Here is a 24,240-nt window from a genome sequence, read left to right on the forward strand (position 1 = left end):
AAGATTAAGAAAGAGTACAACTAGAATCACAACTAAGCATGATACCAGTTCTTCCGAATTACGCGTTTATTTCATCTTTCAAAATCTCATCCAACGGCAAAGATTCAGTCTTACCCATTCCCCCCACGACTTGTTCCATCTATATAAGCACTCCACCCTCCCTTCCCTTCTTCCTCGCATTCTTCTTCTCCACAATCACATTGCATATTTTCCTAGGCTTCTTTCCTCTGATACATTGCAACAATGTCCTCGGAGAAGGAGAGAGAGACCCAAGTTTACTTGGCCAAGCTCTCTGAGCAAGCCGAGAGATATGAAGGTGATCCATCAATTTTTTTACGTTCTTTCCTTCAGCTTCTAATCATAAAATTACTATATTCAATTAAACACATTACACATCCCATTAACGTTGCCTTATGTTAATCTTGATTATTTGTTTCATAACTTTTCACATCATGGTACGTATAAGAGACTAAATTAGAAACGGCCCATTCAGGTAAATTAATTTAAATTAGTTCATTTAATTGATCTTGTTTGAAACATGATGAGATTCTAATGAGAGATTGATTATTATTTTGTTGAATACCGTAATGCAAGATCAGAATGATCATAAATTATTAAGAGGTCGACTTATAAGATGGTCAAATTAAACTATATGAATGAGATAATTTTATCATACAAGTTTTTATAAGATTGAGTTTGATTCATAACTAATTTCTTAATATTATATTTTAGTGTTATTAGACTTATTAGATCACCTAATATATCTGTTATTGAATCACTCGCAAATGTTAAGTCTTGAATTGATATACGAGTGGAGTAAGACATAAATTTACACTTTAAATAATGTTGTAAAAGGTTAACATGCAAATCGTAAACAAACGAAAAATGTTATATATGTTGATCTTGGTGTCTATGTGATCCATCAGAAATGGTTGAATGCATGAAGTCAATAGCAAAACTTGATCTAGAGCTGACAGTGGAAGAGAGGAACCTGCTCTCGGTGGGATACAAAAATGTGATTGGTGCGCGTCGAGCCTCATGGCGCATTATGTCTTCAATTGAACAAAAGGAAGAGTCTAAAGGAAATGAGAACAATGCGAAACTTATCAAGAATTATCGCAAAAAGGTTGAAGAGGAACTATCCAAAATTTGCGGTGACATTCTTCAAATTATTGACCAGCATCTCGTTCCTAATTCCACCTCAGGAGAAGCTACTGTTTTCTACTGTAAAATGTTAGTCATGTTCAATACTCTTTACTTTCTACCGTTTTTGTTATTATCTACTTCCTTTGCATACATGTTATTCCTTTTTGAATATAAAATGATCGATAGTCATATAGATATATCACTTCTGTAAGAGAGGGATTCACTTTAAATGAGAAATTATAACTGTTGATTGAAGTCAAGAATTGAGATCTGAAAAAGTTATATAATTTAACATACATGTACTTACATGTAATCATACTTTCAACTGTTAATTTTTTAATCACTGGCTATAATACCCTTTCTTTTAAAGTGAATCTCTCAGTTGAGAAAGGGTGAATTTGTATGAATGACATTAATTTTCTTTGGGGTTACGTATGAGTGAAATTAATTGAATGAAGGGTGTGATTTTGGGGTGACAAGGTCTCAAACCCTTGCCTTTTGCAGCCTTTTCTGCCAGGTCTCCGCTGAGCTTTTCAGCAGAGGAATTTATCCTTTTTGGGCTTTTGCACTCTATGTCTTTGTCCACATATAGCCCAATCTATTCTTGGTTCTTCAAAGAGTCCTCAATGCCATGAACATGTTAGTGTCTTTGTGTGTTTATATTCTGTTGTCTTCCTTAATTGATTAAGAACTAGTGAATTATACGCTGTAACAACAACAAAGATGAATAATATGCTGTAACAACAAAAAAAAAATGATTTCTTGTGTGCGTAGCATGATATATCTCCTGCTAGTTTTATAATGCTTTGGTTCTCTATTTGATCTCTTTGAGCTTAATTAATTGATTTTGGTCCAGGAAAGGTGACTATTATCGATATCTAGCTGAGTTCAAGACCGACCAAGAAAGAAAGGAGGCAGCTGAGCAATCACTAAAGGGATATGAGGTTGGTGTCTAATATCTCTCATTTCAGCAATGAACTGCTTCATATATAATATAATTTCTTGTGTTTATCTATATTTGGTACTGTTGTTTGATGTTCAAACTATTGTTATTATTAGGCTGCTTCAGCCACTGCAAACACAGAGCTTCCATCAACACATCCAATCCGTCTTGGACTTGCACTCAACTTCTCAGTCTTCTATTATGAAATAATGAACTCTCCCGAAAGGTAAATTTCCTTTTCCCTTTTCTGGTCCATAGCCAGAAAGCAAAAGACTTTTTTTTATTCTCTGTTGCCATACGAGGCCATATGTTTTGGGTTTGGTATGAATTAAATTCATTTGACCCAAATGGCCATATACTTAGCCTCAAGTCTTGATCCATCAATGTTAATAAATTACTAGTGTCATTATTGTTTGAGGGGGAGAGGGGGTCCATGTCATCAAGTTTATATAACATAATTAGACTCAAGTCTTGGTCCATCCATGTTAATAAATAACATGTATCATTATTTCTCTAAAATCTAGGACTTTCTCATTTCACTTATTACACATCCATGTGCTTCCCAACACTCTATATTCCTATGATCATTTTTGGTCCAATTGCTTATGTATGTTGCCAGCCCTTGTTAATGTCATTTAGTTATCACTAAAACTCACAGGGCCTGTCATTTGGCTAAACAAGCTTTCGATGAGGCAATTGCGGAGTTAGACACCTTGAGTGAAGAGTCATACAAGGACAGCACTTTGATCATGCAGTTGCTGAGAGACAACCTGACTCTCTGGACCTCCGATTTACCTGAGGATGGAGGTATGATGATGATTGAGACTTGATATATGATGAATTTGTGTTGTGCCTCATAATATTACCATAAACATAGAAGCTTTCTACTTTAACTTAATCTTTGTTATTATATACTAGAAAAAAGACTATGTTAGTGTAAAGTAATTTTACACCATCATTCAATCACAAACTATTATATGTGAGACAAACTATTATATGTGAGCAATTTATTGACTTTTATAATAATTATTTTAAAAATCATATCAATGATGACTTATTAAAATCATATTATATATATATATAGAGGTCTCATTAATGATATGGATTACACCACTTATTATCTAATGAGTAATACCTTTACTTAGTAAGTTTTATCTAATAATAAATAAAAAATTATGTTGAAAAAGTGTATTATTATCATGTCTCTTACCATAGCATGTTCTTTTGCTAAAATGATTATGTCCAAGACGGATAGAAAGAGAGTTTGATAGTGTCATCACAAGTTGCAACACGTCCCTCCCACCTACTCAGCCTCTCTCCGAACCTTTGAAAGAACAAACATTAGAGTAAAGACAAAGGAATTAGCTGCTTGTCTTCTTTTTTTGTCTTGAGCTGTTTGTTATTTGCAAAAGCTTGATTCTTTTTTATCAGTTTGTGAAAAAAAAAATGCACTCAGAACTGCTCCACAGTGAGGTTCTACAGAAGTAAGAGTAAACTACACCAACAAAGTAACACTTCCTGAGATTTTGTAAACTTACACTGAGACTACCTACTTTTTTAAGTTTACGAGAAATTTCCTTGTAGAAATCATAGTGTGATGTTTTTCAAATAATTAAGGAAGATTAATATAATAGGAAGAGTGTTGGTGAAATGTTTTTCAAACAATTTAAAAAGGGTTATTGTACGGGTAGAAAAAGTAGGAAGTATTTATATAATTTTACAAAATCTTAATAATGTGTTTGGATAATGTGTTTGGATAGAAAATTTAAATAGAGCAATTCATTTATTTAAAGAATTTTAAATTCTTTAAGGTAAAATATTTTGTTTGAATAAAAAATTTACAAAGAATCTGAAATTTAAGCACTCGTAAAATTTCTTTAAATAGTAAAATTTTAAATTCTTTTAAGAAAGTAAAAATTTGAAATTTCTCAAATTTATTTTTCTTATTTCACTTATACATTTTATCTTATTTCTTATTTCTTCATTCTTTTAATTATTAAATATTTAAAAATATTTTTAAAATTATTAAATATTATCTAATATTACTTTTTAAAATTATTAAATATTTTAAAATTGGATACTATTTATTTTTATAAAATTTAATATAAAAATCTTAACATATGAATATATTTTTAAAATCAATTTTACCACGATGGAATCAAATTATCATATTCATACTAAAAATTTAAAATTTTAAATAAACTTATTCAAATAAAATATTTTAAAAACGATAGAACTTGAAATTAAAGTAATTCAAATATCAAGAATTTTAAATTTCTTAAATTTATAAAATTCTTAGTTCAAACACACCGGTGTTATTATAATTTACTCCAAAAGTATTGATATACGAACACTTCATACTCTAAATGCTTCATTAACACTCGTGCAGGTGACGAAATCAAAACAGAAGAAGCCAAACCTGCAGAACCTGAGGTATGTGTATGAAATTGTTTTCGCCTGTGTTTTTCATTATTTCTTTGAGTGTGTGTTACATCAAGTCGTTGAAATCCAAAAGTAAATGGGATGATGCAAAACCAAGCCCACAATTTGTCTTTTTTAAAATGACAAAAGGGTTTATGTTGGATGTTAATTCACTGGTCAATGTCTTAATGAATGCCTAGTAATTTTCTTTTTTGGTCAAAAAGCCATCATCATTTTCTTGCTCAACAATTAACTCAGTTATGAGAGGCTTGCATTGGATGGCAAGTTAGTCAATTTTTCAATTAATACCAATCAATTTTCACTCTTGATCAAAAGGGCAACACAATTTACTTTTACTAGCTCAGCAATTTTGATGCACTAATGTTGAATAAAATTTCTGTTGACATAATTTTTTTTACTTGTGTACAGAACTGATAGGATTTGGCTGTCCCTGGACCATTACTCAGGCATCTAATGTGTTCTTTTAAAAGAGCATTTTCAGCTTTAATTCTCTTGGAGTTCATTTAGACCAAAAAAAGCAAATTATGGCCACTTCAGAGTTACTGTGCTCTGTTTACATCCAACCATTATTAGAAAAGTTGGACCCACGGCTTTTTTTTTTTTTTTTTAATACCTAAGTTTTTCTTTATACTTCGTATATTTTAAGTAAGGTCATCGATTGAACAACGGATAATTTACATATTTTACTTTAAGCCATCTCTTCTATTTGTTGATTGCTTTTGAATTAATTTGTCCAAAATGTTTGCTTACACTGCACTTCTTGGTTGCAAAAAAACGTTCAGCAGGGATATTTAACGACGAAAATTTAGCAATTGCGTGAATTAAGAGTTTGATCCAGTGACATGACTAATATTTATAGTATATAGTTAGGTATGACTATTGCATAATTAAAGATGTAACAAAACTTGCAAAGCCGGTTAATCCAAAAATCAGAGGCGGAAAAGTTTATCAAATTGGAATGTAGGAGGTTCAATCAAAAGGGTTTGTTTAATGATTAGGATATCACATGATAGGATAATATATGTGATAATTCATTGATTATTACATCAACAAGATAAGATAATCTATCTAATTTCTTATTTTATCATGTTGATTTAGTGCATTTTTTTAATGTGGAAATAACTAGATTTGAAAGTAATATAATGGGATAAGTTTTTCTCTCTTTATATATATATAGTTAATTATTTATACACTGTCAGATTAAATTTTTTTACACTGACAACCGATCATATCTTTTAAAGTTGCTTATTTTATTATTATTTTATTAAAAAAACATCTGACATGACACTATTAAAAGATATGATTGATTGTCAGTGTAAAAAAATTTTACACTGGCAGTGTATAGGTGATTAACTATATATATATATATATATATATATATATATATCTATGAGAGATCCCTTTACTCTAAGACTAAGTCTACCTAGATTTACTTCATTCACTAACTTATGTTATAGATCAAATTTCAACAATTCAACAGTTGAATTTAAAATTTTTAATACATAGTTCAAATCTTCAAATTTTAAAAAAATTTAAAAATTATTTGATACTTCGTTTCATAAATTCAAATCAATATATAAAATAATTTTATCATTATCCGTCAATTTGAATTAATGAAATGAAGTATCAAATGATTTTCAAATTTTTTAAAAATATACAGATTTGATCTATGCATTAAAAACTTTAAATTCAATGGTTAGATAGTTGAAATTTAATGTAGAACATGAATTATTAAATAGAGTAAGTCTAAGTAGACTTATTCCTAAAGTAAACAGATATTATGTTATAAAAATAACAAAATATATAATAAATATAACATATAATATTGAATATTAATTTATAAAATATGAAGCAATATATACTATATAATAAAAATAATAATAATTTATATAGGAATATACATGATATAATATGTGTATATATATATATAATTTATCATATATAAAATTATACTGATTTTGACATGTAAATTTAAATTATTCTATTAATTAAATATTAAATAAAAAATTATTATTTAAATAATTTTTAAAGAAAAATATTTGAATAATAATTATAGTTTTAAAAATATTGAAATTTTTTTTATAATTTTAAGAAAGGGAAATCAATAAATAAAAATAATTTTGTATAATATGGATTAAATTATATATTTTAAAATTTTAAAATAAGAAAAATTAAAACTTATTTTTCAAAATTTGTATGTAACTTTAATGAAAAAAAATTTGTTATAAAACATAATTTATACAATATTTTATTGGTCAATGTTAAATACAAAGTATATAATATAATAATATTTTATGGTTTATTATCATGATGTGTACGAAATATTAAATAGTATTAAAGTTTATTGTACTCATATTATATTTTACTCTTATTTATCTCATTTTCACATTTAGGGATGATAAGCAAATTCATATCTATCGGTGATATTTGAATCTGTCCCAACTTTGATGACAAATATCTGATTTGACCGAAAATGACTATGAATACGAACAATATTTGATCCATTAAACCGATTACAGGGACAAGGATAGATATATACATATTCGCCCCGTATCCATACCCACTTAAAATTCATAAATATTTAATTTATTTTTTTAGAATTTATGTAATTTCTTACTTTATTTTTAATTTATGCCAAATAAAGTTTAATTAATATAATTTTATAATTATTATTTTATTTCAAAATTCTTTTTTATTTTTTATTTTTTGCAAATAAGAATAATATTTAATTAATTTTTGGATGGGGTACAGGTGTACCTGATGAGTACGGGAATGAGGACACAAGTTTCATACCCGCTAGGTATGGAGACAAGAATGAATATAAGATAGAGGAACAGGGACAAAGATTAGTATAGAAAAATCTATACCCATCCCATCTCGTTATCATCCCTACTTATTATATCTTATCCTAACCACCAAACTACCCTAAGTAAATGGATATGCAACCCTAAGTAAATAGATATGCATGGTTGCCAAATACATTAAAAGAGAATTTTCTCTTGGCCTAAAAGGAGTAATTACCACCAATTAGGAAAGAAAAACTTCTCTTTTGCTAAGTTATCATATAATTAATCAAAATTATAAGGAGAAAAAATAAAGACAATATATTTAATCCTAATATTTGTTGAAATTTTACATGCCAAAATTTTATTTAAACCTATTTTTATAAATTATTAATTATTTATTTTTTCAATTATTTGTTATCAACACCATTTTCTCAATAATCTTATCAATGTGAAATTGGAGAAAAGGAAAACTTATATTGTCCATAATTTTTCATTCTTTAGGATTTTGCACACTCATTAAGAAAATTTTAATACTAGTATGTTAAGTTGAAAATACTTTCATTTAATATATTTAACAAGAGTAGTTATGGAGTAGAAATAATACAACATCTTGTTTGTCAAGAAAATAAAATATTAATGATAAAGTATATTTTATTTTAGTAGGCTTAAATTAATTTATTAATTTAGGTTTATTAAAATAAATTGATAATGTGTTTTACAAGAAATAAAAATAATGAGTTGAGTATGTTATGTAGTTTGATGGGTAAGTAATAGGTCTAAACCCTATAAACCTAACTCCAAAGGTTAACTTAGAGTAAGTGAGGGGTAAAACCTCATATACTTTAGTTTTTCAAATTTTGCTTCCAAACATTCAAAGGAAACTTATAAAGGAGCTTTTGTTTGAGGAGAAAACAAAGCAATTTATAGACCACCTAGACCACACCCTTCACATCAAGGAACATCATCTGATGTAAGAAGGTGAGTGGAATAATCTTCTTCACATGGCATATATGAGAATTATCCTCAATCCCATAAGATTTTGTTTGTATGTAATTATTGGTAACATATGTTGTGTGTAATTGGTATTTATGGAGTCAATTTTTTAATTGAGATGAATTAATTAATTTCTTGACCTTGCAAAATATGTTTAGGGTTCTTGGGTGCCTAAATTGGGATTTTTGTGTAATTACCTATTGTGAAATTACCTATCATTCTTGAATTCTGTGAATCAAATTGTGACACCATCTACCCCAACATACATATATAGTAATTATATAAAATAAATTAAATAAAATACAATTCTTCAACATAAGACAATCAAATCTCCAACAACACAAGGGTAAAGAGTTCACATTCATAAACTTAATAACACGTAGAGAAATTACAAGGAAATGAAACTGAGTTTTCCAAAATAATTTAATAAAAATAACATCCCAATCTAATCCTATTTATGCCCCGATGTCACATGTCCTATCAGAACAAATCCAAACGTAGAAGCCTAAGTTTCATCATCAACATCCTCAGCCTCATGCTGATAATAACCTGTATGACAGTTAGAGAAAACAACACAAGAGAAAAGGGAGTGAGAAACATCTCACTCTAGCTCACAGTGTAGATAGCCAAACACAAACAAGACAGGTATATCATAGATATATTAACAACAATACTACATCTCACTCATCCAAGACATAAAAATATCAATTTATCATATAATATTAAAAATGCACATGTATGGACACAGACTACATATTATCATGCATGTGGCGCCAGTAAAACATCACATGGCATATTGCCGCTAGCAATACACGAAGGGTAGTCTAGGAGTACATGCCGGGTCACACCCTCTGCGCACTCTCACTAGAAGGACATACTACCAGAGTCTCGTCGGGATAACTAAGCCGCGCAAGATACATCCCATGCACACAATGGGCGAGACTAGGACTTCCAAACCGAGCTATCCCCAAGGACTAATCCTCAAAGCTTTTACACTAGGGGGCCTTCTCTGGCGGCGTATTTCATATCGTACCCTTAAAAACATTTATGCACATGATGTATGTCAATCAAGACTCTATGCATTCTCATATAACATTGTCATGCCTCATTATCATCTCACATCATCATGTCTCATTATCACTTTTCACATCATCTCATCATATCATCATATTACATTACCACATCTTCATATCTCATGTCTCAATCACATTTCACATTACATCATATTCACATAGCTTCCACAGAGCACTTTAATTTATATCAAAACATATTTATTCTCAAAATTAATCACATATTTACACATTACATTCAACAAGGAATACAATAGAGCAATCAGATAGCAAAATAGAAAATATTCATATTTTTCCTGTTTCTCATAGGGTTCTCTCAAGAACCCACAGAGATTTCGAATCATACAATTATTTACATATAAGAAGAGAAATAGAAAAAACATATATAATTGAGAAAAACCCCTCATACATGAGCATACAACAAACATAGGATTGGGGGTCAATCCCACTAACCAACATATATTCCCACACTCAAAGCGAGGTTTCTCACTCCCCCCTTACCTTGATAAGCAAGAGCTGAAACTAAAGCCAGATCTTGTTAGTCCCCTCTTCTCGGTTCTCACTTAGTCTTCAAAGAGTGTAGAAGAAAAAAGAGGTCAGAAGTGAAAAATGTGCTTTTGGGAGTGTTGGAGCGTTCTATTTATAGGCATCAGGAGTGGCCAGAACGGCCCGTTTCAAATCTGAAACGGCCCGTTCTGGACTCATTCGTCATGCTAAAATTTCATATCCAGAACGGCCCGTTCTCAGACCAGAACGGCCCGTTCTGGGATTACAAATTAACCCACAACGGCCATGTGTGGAACGGCCCGTTCCCAAAGTGGAACGGCCCGTTCTGAGTTCGCATATTGCTCATAAAATCTAGTATTGGAACGGCCCGTTCCCAGTCTATGGTTTAAAGGCCATTTTAGTAGTTTGGAACGGCCCGTTTCAATTTGGGAACGGCCCGTTCTGGGCTAAAAAAATCAAAATATTATCAAAAATAATTTTTATAAATATTTATTATTAAAATACTCATAAATATTAAAAACTTTTAAAACATTCTATAAAACCCATTAAAATATCTATAAGAAAATAACATCCATAAATATAAAAATAAACAATAATTAACTATTATACTAGTAGAAAATTTGGGATGTTACACAAATTGCATGTTATGGGTTAATTGGTTATGGAATTCATGTATAGAGTCATTCACATTGATTTGATGAGCTTTAGAACACTTGGAATGGTTTGAAAACTCAAAAATTGTAGAATTTCATGCTATAGACTATCATGGCTCACTTAAGAAAATATAGACTTGCTTAAGTGGGTACGGGATAGAGTCTCAAGTAAGAGCTCACTTGAGTGAAATTAACTCGTTGAAGCAAATTGAATGTCTCACTTAAGCGAGGTATTCCCTCACTTAAGTGACTAGATGACCAAATCAAGTTTTGAGATCTTCATAAAAATTGTATATATGGACATTAGCTAACCATTGACTTTGGAATCACTCAAAAATGATATCTCAAAGTTATGATCAAATTAGTGAGTAAATATCAAGCTAATAGAATTAGGCTTAAAGGCTATGATTTTTGTAATTTTAGGTACAATAGACGAGAAAACCAAAACTTGAGATCAACATAAGAGTTGTAGATAATTTTCTTAGCTTTCCAAGGATATAGAGATCAATTTGATATCATAAGTATAATTAAATATATAGCATTTACATCTCACATGGTTCATAGAAGTATTATAGAAGATTAAAGTATAAATATTGAGTAGGATTTGAAAAGTGTAAACATCTAAGTGTTATCTTTTTGTTACGAGTCTTATAATATTGGAAATGGATTGAACCACCATTGGGGTTTAATAAAACAATTTATCGAAGAATATATGAGAGTTGAAGAAATAAAATACGAGTGACAATCGAGAGAGCTAAAAGTTATGTGAGCATATGTCGTGCTTGAGTTTTTGAATATGCGATCTATGTTATGGATGTTTTGATGTCTAAGTTATGCTTAGTAGAGAGAAGTTTTAGGCATAAGTTTAGACAAAGAGATCTATCAAGGTAAAGTCTATACATAAGTCTAGTAGTGTGATGCACATTTATGTGTTATGATGATGTGATTGATTCCATGCATATTTTGTTTGGGGGTGGTTATGCATCTATGTCAAATGGTCTTTATGATCTTCTACCTTTATCTCAAGGGCTTTATAGTGAGAACCATCTTGTTTGATAGGGATGAGAGGTAACCATGTGCAACTATAAAACTTTGACTCACTACTAATAGATATTCTTCCCAGTTAAGAGTAGATTGAGAGGGTCACATGGCCAGTCTTGACATTTTATAGGCCCAAGGCAAAATGATAAATATAGACCTTAATATATATTTTGATAACTATGTTATTCATATGATATTCATCTACTCACTAATGACTAATATATGTTGCAAAATTTGGTTGGTTACCCAATGCTTTATTAAGGGGTCTAGGTCTAATATCACTCAAGCTACAACATGTTGGTTTGAAACCTTATAGATAAACATTTATAGCATAAAATTAGAGACATGATTTGATTAAAACTGAAATATTTTATTATATTAAATACACAACACAATGTGAACAAATATAAAAGAGATATATTATATTTTTATATTATCATTTATTATAAAGAATATCAAAAGTGATTCATCTCCAAATTACAATTAAAATAGGACAAAATTTTGAAGGATTTAAATCAAACTTGAAAAATTCTATATAGACCAAAAACATATTTTACTCTTTAATTTAATGAATATAATACAAAAAAAGTAATAATAAAATTTTAAAAAAAATTAAAATCGTATCACAAAATTATATTTAGATATCAAAGAAAATATATAAGAGATAAATTTATTTTTAAATGTAATATAAAATAATATATAAGATTTATCTCAAAGTTATATAATTTTATATAATAAAAAAAAGCCCCTCTTAGTGATGGACCTAAGCAGTCACACCTAAATTGTATTATGTTTGTGAGCTCATATTATTGTAAATTTTTGTATAAATTTTAAATATAATATTTATTTATATATAATTTAATATAAGAAATGTATAGCCTAACATACTAATTTTAAGATATTTGAAACCTTAAATATTTCTAATTAAAATTTAGAAGTCATATTTAATACCACGAGAAAGAGAAGTACTTCATTTCTATTCGTGTATATATATATATATATATATATATATATATATATATATATATATATATATATATATATATATATATATATATATATATATATATTAAATAAAACTAAATGAATGAGAGAAATAGAGAGAGGAAGTTAGATATAAATGAGAATGTATAATTGAGAGTAAAATTTCAATCATGGTATAACGATATGGTGAGATAAGTTATAAGTGTAATTTAAAGGAATAAAATATCTAAAAATAAATGTGAAAATTAAAAGAATCTATCATAATTTTATATTATTAGTGAGGTTAAAATAATTCATATTTTTATATATTTTATTTAAATAAAAAATAAAATGTAAAAAAATAATAGTAAGAAAATGAATTGAATTTAATAAATGTATATGTAACACTTCTCATATTTGATGCCTTAGAAACTCCATTTCATATGACACTTCACAGGATGATACTTTACATACTCGTTGGCTAGAATTCTTAACCAGTCAAAACTTTATGTAGGTAGCCCTTTCTGAGTTGTCAGATCGCCTTTAGGAACAATAATTGTCCCTACAAACTAACATAACTTTTTAACATATTTTGTCCATATTTGCATGCTTTTTGGGAAACTTCCTAAAATGTAACTTATTCATAAATTACTCTAAATTAAGCACACTCGACTGTAAAGTTTTTTTGTGATGAGCTACCAAAATTACTACAAATTAATTCTTTTAAGTAATGTTCAACGGTACAATCTCATACTTGTACAAATCTTTAGATTTTTCTCATTATGGTGTATTCGAACTATTACATACAGCAACAATTACAATTCAAAGAAAAATGACTTGATTTAAATTTTTGTGTTTATACATTAAAGGAGAGTTATTGTTATTAAATGAGAGATTTTATGAATGACAGTTAAGAGGATCAACAAATAAAGGAAAGTTATGACTATTAAAAGGATAAAAATGTCTTGAGAAAAGTGGAAGCTAAAAAAAATGGTATTCCCGATCTAAATATGAACTATAGATTAAATGTGACACCCTCTACCCCACATAAATAATTATACAATAAATGGAGATAAGTAAAAACTTTCATAAATAAAATCAAAGTCTCCAACCACATAAGGGTAAAGAACTCACATTTGTAAATCATATATCATAGTTTAATGCAAAAATTACAAAAGAATAAAATCAAGGTCTTCTAAGCAATTTAACAAGAGTAACATTCTAAATTAATCCTAACTAAGCGCCGATGTCACATATGTCCTATCAAAGCACATCTCATAATAAGACTTAAACCTCATCACTAACATCTTTATGTTGATGATCACCTGCAACACAATAAAAATATACATAGAGCAATAAGGGAGTGAGAAACATCTCACTCTAGTTCAAATGTATAAATAAATGTTAGGCAATACACACACATTCATGATAGATACTACACAAGTTACACATAATCAAGCACAACTCTCAAGTTATAAATACATTACTACAAGGAATATGATAAATTGCGACGGACAAATTGCGACGGTTATCTAGAAACTATCGTCGCTTTGATATTGCGACCCTTCATACGACAGTTTTTCAAAATCATCGCAAAATTGTTCAACATTGCGACAATTTATCGTAAACCGTCGCAAAATTTGTTTAGCATTGCGATAGTTAATCATAAATTGTCGCAAATTTTTTTTAACATTGAGACAATTAGTCATAAACCGTAAACCGTCGCAATCTACAAGACAATTTTTTTTATTAGAATTTAAAAGTTTTTTTTAAGTATTATGTATATTATCTTAATGAACTTATATTTTATTAACAATTTTATATATATTTCCTTTAACATGAGGTACACGATTTTTTTTCTTTATATAATTTCAAAATCGTGACTAGAATATAAATTTATCTTTCAACAAACTTATGAATTTATCTTGTATGTAAGATGTGTTAGACTATATAAATAAATATAATTATCATTTTATAACTTAATTTTTGAGTTATCAGATCACATATTATTGAATAATTTACAATGTTAAATTTTATAAATTTTATTTTAAATGTCCATCTTTTTAACACTATTAAAAATATAAAAATAAATATGTTAAATTTTATAAAAATCCAGTTTAATTTATTTATGATATAAATATGTTTTTAATATCTAATATATATTTTTAGATGATAATTTATTTTAAAATATATCTTATAATAACAATTCTAAATGGAACATAAATCTTCTAATTTTTCTTATTTTGATTTTTTTAATCAATATATACAATTTTACTATTTTGATTTTTTTCAATCAACGTATACAATAAATAAAAAACACAAAAGATAAACATGCATGATACAAATTTTATTTTATCAAAAAATTATTTATTTTAATATATTACATTATATATGTGAATATTAAGACATATATATATATATACATATATATATTATAATTAAACTTTTTTAAAAACTTAATTCATTATTAAGAAATTTTTTTTATCACATGAGAATTAATTTCTTTCAAAAATTTGACAGATATCAAATAAATAAATATTTTTTCTGAATCTATATTTTTATTTTATTAGAATATAATTTTTATTTTTTAAAATATATTATTTTTTAAATAAAAAATTATGTGTATGTCAAATAGTAGTGGGGGCAAGTGCCCCACTATTCCAAACGTGCATCCGTCCCTATATATATATATATATATATATATATATATATATATATATATATATATATATATATATATATATATATATATAATATAGGGGGTTATAATTATACCGGTGTAACTTTTACTAAGTATTATGCCGCTCAATAACTTTATATTAAATGTGAATTTTGTAAATCCAACTGTTAAATTGAAAGTTCATATCACTTTATAAGTGTATATCAAATTTTGTTAAAATTGAACAACAATTGGAAGGTAATCAAAGTTTTTATATTTTAGTGTATTTTGAAATGAATATATTACATCAATTTTGTTTTATAAAAAAGAAGTATCAAATCATCTTGTAGGCCTGAGCACGGGGCGGGTTCGGACGGATTCGGGTTGAAAATATTAAACCCAATCCAAACCGATCCAAAAAAAAAACCCATTTTTGATCGTGAACAGTATTTCAGGTTTGTCGGGTTCGGGTTTTCGGGTCTCAGGTTAATTGGATCGGGTTAGTCGGATTGGGAAAAAAAAAGCCCATTTACACTCGATCTTTAGTTGGAGGACGCGACCTACTTCAACCACAAGTTTCTTCAAAGCATGGGAATCTCCATCGCCAAGCACAAGCTAGAGATGCTCAAGCTGGCGAAGAAGGAGGACTTGGCAGCGAAAACCAGCGCTAACAAGCTTTCTGGGGTCATCAAGAAGTGCCTGAGGAAGTGCTTCAACAAGCTGGTTTCAAAGGAGGATCATCAAGAAGTGAAGGAGATGCCTCTGGAGCCAAATTGGTACCAAGGGAAGTGGAGAAGGGCGAGGCACAATGGGACCATTGCACTTTCAGGGCCTTTGCACTTTCACATGAAGAGAAGGTCTCGCGTGCGGCGCTTAGGGATTTTAGGTTTCCTCTCGCTGTGCTACCTTTAAAAGAATAATGTTTTGGGTCGGTCGGGTATGGATACCCACGGGTTCAAATTTTTAACCCGAACCCGACCAACAAAACCCATTACAAACCGACTCTAACAACCCGAAAAACCGGAAAAAATCGCCAAAAACCGGCCGAATTAAGAAATTGACATGCGGAAACTTCGGATTCGGTCGGGGTGAAATTTTCTGCTCAGCCCTATCATCTTGGATTAATATAAAGTTTTGTATATATAATCTATGAGAGATGTGAACTTTCAATCTAACAGTTGGATTTACCAAATTCACATTTAATATAAAGTTATTGAGCGGTGTAATGCTTAGTAAAAGTCACATTTAATATATATATATATTATATATATATATATATATATATATTGATGGAATCATACTTTGGAATGCAAGAGGTGACACACTAGAAGATCCAAGAGGAGTGGGCTAGACATGGAGGATTGGGCCAGTCAAGGCCCAATGGGCCCCATGGGCTTGAAAGGCCCAAATCAAGCTTCACATGGGCCTACCTTGTTATAAACATTCTTCCTATGTTTTGTTAGTATAAGTTTGATTATATTTTGGTCTTGTATTTTGGACCACTTAGAGTAGCATTTTAGGCTATAGTCTTATTGGGCCTAGTTTTGGGCTTCATGGGCCTTTGGGTTTTTGGTACCCAATATTTGGCTCATTTTCATTCTTGTAATTTTTCCTTTCCATTGTATTTGATTGGCCATTGTATTTAGGCCATTAGAATAGGTTTGTACAAGAATTACTTGAATAGGCAAATTAGGTTAAAACTAGGTTTAATTTGGAAGTCATTTAAGTTACATTTGAGTCACATGTTTAACACCATTGGTGGCTGAACATGTGACACTCAAATTAACCCTAAATGACCCCCAAATCAAACCTAAATGCACCTTAGTACCTAGACTCACGGCCAAGTACATGTGAGCCAAAATTTGAATTCAAATTTCAAGTTTGAATTCAAATTTTAGGCGCCACAAGTGGCTTTGTTTTAGGCGCCAAAGTGTGCATTTCCGTAAAGCCTACTTAAGTGATCCTTCTAGCCATTTGTAAACACTTTTGAGCTAATGAAATTTGAGAGCATATTTTGCCAAGTTTCTTCCAAAAGTTACCGAGAGTTCCATCTTCAAAACCTTAGGAGAATTCACCTTATTCCTACCTTTTGAAGTGAGCTTTCCCTTGTTCCTTAAGCTTGGATGCTTCCATCCATAGTTTAGGTAACCTTAGTCCGAAAATCTTCCTTCCTTCAAGTGTCTTACATTCGGATTTCAAGCTCCATTAAAGAGGTCCAAGCTTTGGTGAATCCGAGGAGAAGAACACCTATCACTTCTCCTAGTTTTTGCCATCATATATATATGAGGGGGTTATAATTACATCAGTGTAAATTTTACTAAGTGTTACACCGCTCAATAACTTTATATTAAATGTGAATTTTGTAAATTCAACCGTTAAATTGAAAATCTTTTACTCTTAAAGCATATATACAAAATGTTATATTAATCGAAGATGATTTCTTATAAAACAAAATTAAATCTGTTGGAAAATTTATATTTTTGATGAGAAAATTTTTGTAGGAAAAACTATATTATTGATGGAATATTTGAGAAAAATTTATATTTGTCGAAAATGTAAGAACTGGTTTTAAATTTGATATGAAAATATTATGATATAATTAGATAAGATTTTAAGTTAGTATTTTATTAATGGTTGATAATTAAAAAATAAAACAAGGATAAATACATTTTTTGAATTTTATATGTTTGATTTAATATAACTTACAAAATAACTCTTGGTAAAGTTATTCCGTTCAATAACTCATGGTGTGTGTTGAATTTCATCGATCCAATTAATTGTTAATTTAAAAGTTATTAAATTTTACTAATAATTAATATATAAAAATTAATTAGTTTTGGAATAAATTATTTGTTAATTAACAATATAATTGAAACATTAATTATTTTAAATTATTTAACTAAAATCTTATAGACAATTTACTATATGATCTTAATATTTTTGTATAACTAATATCTGGTTTTAAATTTGAAATGAGAATATTATATATAATTAGATAAGATTTTAAGTTAGTATTTTATTAATAGTTGATAATTAGAAAATAAAACAAGGATAAATACATTTTTTTTTTAATTTTATATGTTTGATTTAAGGTAAATAAATATATTAAATTAATTAATAATTTATTTAAAATATTAAAATTTAATTTATAAGTATGTAATAAATAAATATTTATAATTTTATAAATTATATTATCATTATAAATTATAAAATTAAATAATTTAAATTATAATTTTAAATAGAAATAAGTAGATTTTAATTATAAAAGTAAGTACATATAAATAAAGAATAACTAAATATATTATTATTATTATTATTATTATTATTCTTAATAAAATTATTATATATTATTATTATAGTACAAATATGAGATTGTATATTTGAAGATGACTTAAATGAATTAATTTGTACAAGTTATACTAACAACATACATATACATTTCGGTAGCTTACTCATCAGAACTTCACAATTAAGCGTGCTTGACCTGGAGTAGTACAGGGATCGGTGACCTTCCGGGAAGTTTCCCAGAAATTGCACAAGTAAGGATAAAACACGCTAAACAGTGAAATATCGTGAAATAGAACCCTTGTGAGGCCAAATATGATGATTGTTACATTAATAAATTTATTAAAATTAAAAAAATTATAATTTCCGACAGGTAAAAAAAGGTCGTAATATTAATTTAGAGGCAGTTGGTGCAACAGTTGATGAAAGGGTCGCAATGTTAATATAGAGGCAGTTAGTGCGTCGGCTGCTTCAGGGGTCGCAATTCCAATTTTGCGACGGTTTGTGCAACGGTTCTGATAACCGTCGCAAAATTGCCTTGTGACGGAAAATTCTGCGACGGTTCCCAAACCGTCGCAATGTTGTCTTTGCGGCAGTTCTAACCGTCAGAATGTAGGCCATATAACTGTTGCAAAATCGTCATTTTCTTGTAGTATTAGAATAGATGCACATTCACTTTTCATGCAATAATGTCATGGACTTGACTCATAAATGCATGCATGTGGCACCACACAGAAGTTGTACATTTTTCATCACTTGCATGTTGCTACAACAACATACCTGGGGCACGTTCATTCATAAGTACATCACTGGTGACTCAATATACACCTTGAATAGCTCAATATATTTTTGGCAAGCAGCCTAAACCGCACACCTAGAATAGCTCAATACATCAATGGTGACCAAGGTAGACTTGAAATAGCTCAATACATCACTAGCATGCGGCCTAAGCGGCACACCTGGAATAGCTCAATACATCACTGGCATGCGGCCTAACCGGCACACCTAGAGTCATATATGCACATAATGCATGTCACACATTCACTATTTCATTGACTCAACATTTCACTTATCATGTCTCATCATATCTCATATCACTTGTCACATTTCACATCTTCATAATCATCCCATAAGGTCACGCACATAAAGGTTCTCATCAAAAGATCATGTCCCTAATTGTTCCTTATAGGGTTTCCCACAAGAACTCACAAAGCACTCTAATTCATATCAAATCTTATGTATTTTTAAAATTAAACACATATTCATACTCAAAATCATACGAGGAACGCAATAGAACAGTCAAAAAGCAAAACAGAAAACATTCATAAAGTACATGTTTCCATAGTCAGGCAAAGGATTGGGGGACGAATCCTGCTATCAAACTTATCTATTTTCAAAATTAAGCACATATTCATGCTCAGAATCATATAAGGAACACAACAGAACAATCAAAAAGCATAACAAAATATTCATAAAGTGCATGTTTCCATAGTCAGGCAAAGGATTGGGGTCAATCCTACTATCAAACATATCCAATTTGAAAATTAAGCACACATTCATTCTTAGCATTCATCAAGGAACACAATAGAATACTCAAAAGCCAAAATAGAAAACATTCAAAATTTGTCTGTTTCTCATATAGGATTTCCCGTAGGAACCCACATAGCACTCAAATTCATATCAAAACTTATTTATTCTTGAAATTGAACACATATTCACACTTAGAATCATACAAGGAATGCAACAGAACAATTAGAAATCAAAACAAAAAACTTTTATAAAGTGTCTGTTCCTATACGCATACATTAGGTAAGGGATTAGGGGCGACTACCCAACAATTATTCTCACACCCTCAAGTGAGGTTTCTCACTCTCCCTTTACCTTTATGAGTAGAGGATGAGGCACAATCGGAATCTGGTTAGGCTTCTTCTCCAAGGTCTCTTCGTTCTTCAAAGCGTAAGAGAGAAAAATGAGAGTCAGAAGTGAATACGTGAAAAAATGACTTGTAACTTTAGATAACTTCCTTAACCCTTTTTCTCAATTAAAATAAATAAATAATAATAATAATAATAATAATTAATCATTTACTAATACGTCCTTCCTTTCTTTTTTTATAAAATAAATAATATATATATATATATATATATAATTAAACATATTCCTTTCTTTAATCAAATAACATGAACATAATAATAAAATACACTTTATAAAATAACTCCTAGTTCACTAATTTAAATAATAATTATAAATCAAGGTTTATAATAAAATAGAGCTCATGTAAATAATTAAATAATATCAAAATCCTTGAAAAAACACATTTAAAATATTAAAATAATTACTACCATATTATTAATAAAATTTTATGAAAATTGGGTGTTACATTAGTGGAAAAGAATAAAGAGACAATTCGTGCCTCTCATCTTTTAAAATAAAATAAATAAATAAGTGAAAAAAATTGATTGAGTGGCTGTAATATTTGGAGACGATGAGGAGTTGTATTGTGAAAGTACTAAAAAGGTTTGATATTTTAGTTTTTTTTTTATTCTTAGCAATTAAGGAGTATAATAGTGTAATAAAAAGTAGAAAAAAAAATAATTATAAAAACCTGCCTGCAGGTTGCGAAAGAAGCATAGAAAAATAGCACCTTGTACTTTCGAGGGGATCAACTCTACAAGGAGAAGGTTCAATCTTCAATTAGATGGACATGTAAGGACAGGGTCAATACCCTATCATATGCCTTTTCGAAACTTTGGTCCAATTAATCTTTATATGAATTGTCAAAATCAAAAAGCAACCTAAAATCCCGACTAATAATTCCTAGAATTTTCTATATGTACTTTTAAAATCTCAACCAAGATGTATAGTTTTTTTTTTCCCGTGACCCCTCATTACAAAAAGGTGATAAGATAATTGCTTTATTCATGTGATATATATATATATATATATATATATATATATATATATATATATATATATATATATATATAATTAATCATCCATACATTGTCAGTGTAAAGTTTTTTACACTGACAACCAATCATATCTTTTAAATTATTTTATTTTACTTTTATTTGATTAAATAAGCAAATGACATGATACTATTAAGATATATGATTGGTTGTCAGTGTAAAAAAACTTTACACTGACAGTATATAAGTGATTAACTCATATATATATATATATATATATATATATATATATATATATATATATATATATATATATATATATTGTCATTATTGTAAAAGTTGAATTGTTTGATTAGTATTTGAGTTTGATCATTGGTAGAAATAATTTTTGTCAGATTTTACTTATCTCTCAATTGAGTCAGATTAGTTTAAGGTGAAGCTTTACGATATTGATACAAAATAAAAAAGAAATAATTTTAAAAAGTTTAAGAAAGAAAAAGAGTTTGCATGAAGAAAAATAGTAACCAATAGTGGTCAGTTAGATAAATTATGTTGTTTTTATTTAATGAAATATAATAGTGATGGAATCATGCCTAGGAGGGCAAGAGGTAACACCTTGAAGGATTCAAGAGGAATGGGTTAGACATGAAGATTTGGGTCAGACAGAGCCTAATGGGCCTGGTGGGCTTGGAAGGCCCAAGTTACTTCTCACATGGGCCATACCTTGAGACATTCATCTTCTTCTATGTTGTATATATTATATTAGTATAGATTTCGTATATTTTGGTCTTGTATTTTGGATCACATAGATTAGCATTTTTGGGCCATAGGCTTATTGGGACTGTTTTTGGGCTTCATGGGCCTTTGGGCTTTTGGTACCCAATATTGGGCTCATTTTGTTTCTTTTTTTTATTTCTTAATGTTTGTTATAGGTTGGTCATTGTATTTAGGCCCTTAGAATAGGAATATTGAAGGAATACTAAAATTGGCCAAGAAGCTAAAATCTAGGTTTCATTTAGTAGTCATTTGAGACGCATTTGGATCACATGTTTCTTGCCAAGCATGACTGAACATGTGCACCTCCAAATACACTTTAAATGTTTCCTAAATGACATTTAGATTCATGGCAGCCCTAGTTTCACGGAATTTCTCTTGGTGGCCATGGATTTGAATTCAAATTTTCATTTGAAATTTGAATTCTTGGCGCCAAATGTGATTTGTGAAGTTAGTGCCACCTAGCTTGCCTCCGGTTCTATAAATACACGTTCCTTCACTCTTTGTAAATACTTTTGAATGTTTTGAGAAATCTGAACTTTGCATTCAGCCAATTCTCTCTCAAAAGTCCCTTGGAACCTTACTTAGCCTTAGGAATTCCTAGAACTTTTAGGTGGACCCGTGAGCAATCCTTTGCTCTCCTAGGCTATAGTGCTTCCTTCCTTGGTTTGGATCCTTCCAAATCCGAATCCATCTTCATTTCTCCTCCAGAATTGCAATCAAGGATGAAGATCTTGTGAGGAGCAAGGCTAGGGATCATCCATTCATCATTCCTACCTAGTTCCATCAAATAGTGAGAGAAAAAGAGAATACATAGAGAGAGTAAAGATGTCTAAAACAAATAGAGAGGAAAAGTAATTATCATAACATTTATCATTTATATATATATATATAATTGTTTTGATTATTTTAAGTTTATAAATAATTATAAAAATATTTTATATATTGATTTGAATATATATAACAAAGTATCATTTATTTTAATTTTTTTTTAAAGATTTGTATACTTGATATATACATTATGAATTTTTAGTTTAATAGTTAGATTATTTAAATTTGATGTAAAATATGAGTTATTGAGTGAAATAAGTCTATCAATACTTACTTTTGAAGTAAGTAGATCATTCCTCATATCTTATTATAAACCCTAAACCCTAAACTCTTTAGGGTTTAAGATAAGTCTTGATAGATTTACTCCATACACACACACACACACATATATATATATACACACATGATATATTTACCCCCATTCAATAACTCATGTTCTATATCAAATTTCAACGATTCAACCATTAACTTAAAGGTTTTAATGTATAAATCAAGCATAAAAATCTTTAAAAATCTGAAAATCATATGATATAGTGTTGTATAGATTTAAATCAACGTATAAAATGTTTTTATAGTTATTTGTCAATTTAAATTAATGAAATGAAGTATCAAATAATTTTCAAATTTTTAAAATATTTGTAGACTTGATTTATGCATTAAGAACATTTAATTTAATGGTTGGATAATTGAAATTTGATGTATAACATGAGTTATTGAATGGAGTAAGTCTTTCAAGACCTGCTCTTGAAGTAAATGGATCTCTTCTCATCTATGTAATGACCCGTCAGGTCTCTATACTTAATATAACATAGTACTATGTAGCGAAACACTTAACTACTTATTTATATCCGGGTTATCATGCAATAGATATAAGTATAGGGTACCAAAAACTTAAATCACAAAGACCTTTAAGGGGTTACATACATACCTTATGCATATATGCAATATACATAAACTACATCATTGTACATAAAATAACCATGATCCCTAGTCAAGTGTTTATACAATAACCTTGCTACATCAGATTATTATCACCAAAAATGGTTCACCACCAATATGACCATCCATAATTAACCAAGTCATCCTGTTAATCTTATCATACTCTCATACCAAGTATAATCATTATAGTTCTAATCACAAGAAAAAGAAAGGGTAAACTTGTGAAAAAATCAACATATTATTCAACAACATAAGTTTACAACAATGCAACTTAGGCAACATTATCAACATTCAAGTTG

General features: G+C 29.0%; 1 protein-coding gene across 1 annotated transcript; it reads left to right on the forward strand.

Moving 5' to 3' along the window:
• The first annotated feature begins 159 nt into the window (after window positions 1-159).
• LOC109796461 (14-3-3-like protein GF14 iota) lies at window positions 160-5,227 on the forward strand. The gene is made up of 7 exons (XM_020356134.3): window positions 160-316; window positions 927-1,233; window positions 2,003-2,090; window positions 2,206-2,315; window positions 2,748-2,896; window positions 4,479-4,522; window positions 4,940-5,227. Exons 1-7 carry the CDS (start codon window positions 244-246, stop codon window positions 4,943-4,945), a joined length of 777 nt encoding a protein of 258 aa, XP_020211723.1. The 5' UTR covers window positions 160-243; the 3' UTR covers window positions 4,946-5,227.
• The last annotated feature ends 19,013 nt before the right edge of the window (window positions 5,228-24,240 follow it).

This window comes from Cajanus cajan, chromosome 3 (genome assembly GCF_000230855.2).
Source record: "Cajanus cajan strain Asha chromosome 3, NIPB_CcT2T_4, whole genome shotgun sequence".
NCBI lineage: Eukaryota > Viridiplantae > Streptophyta > Magnoliopsida > Fabales > Fabaceae > Cajanus > Cajanus cajan.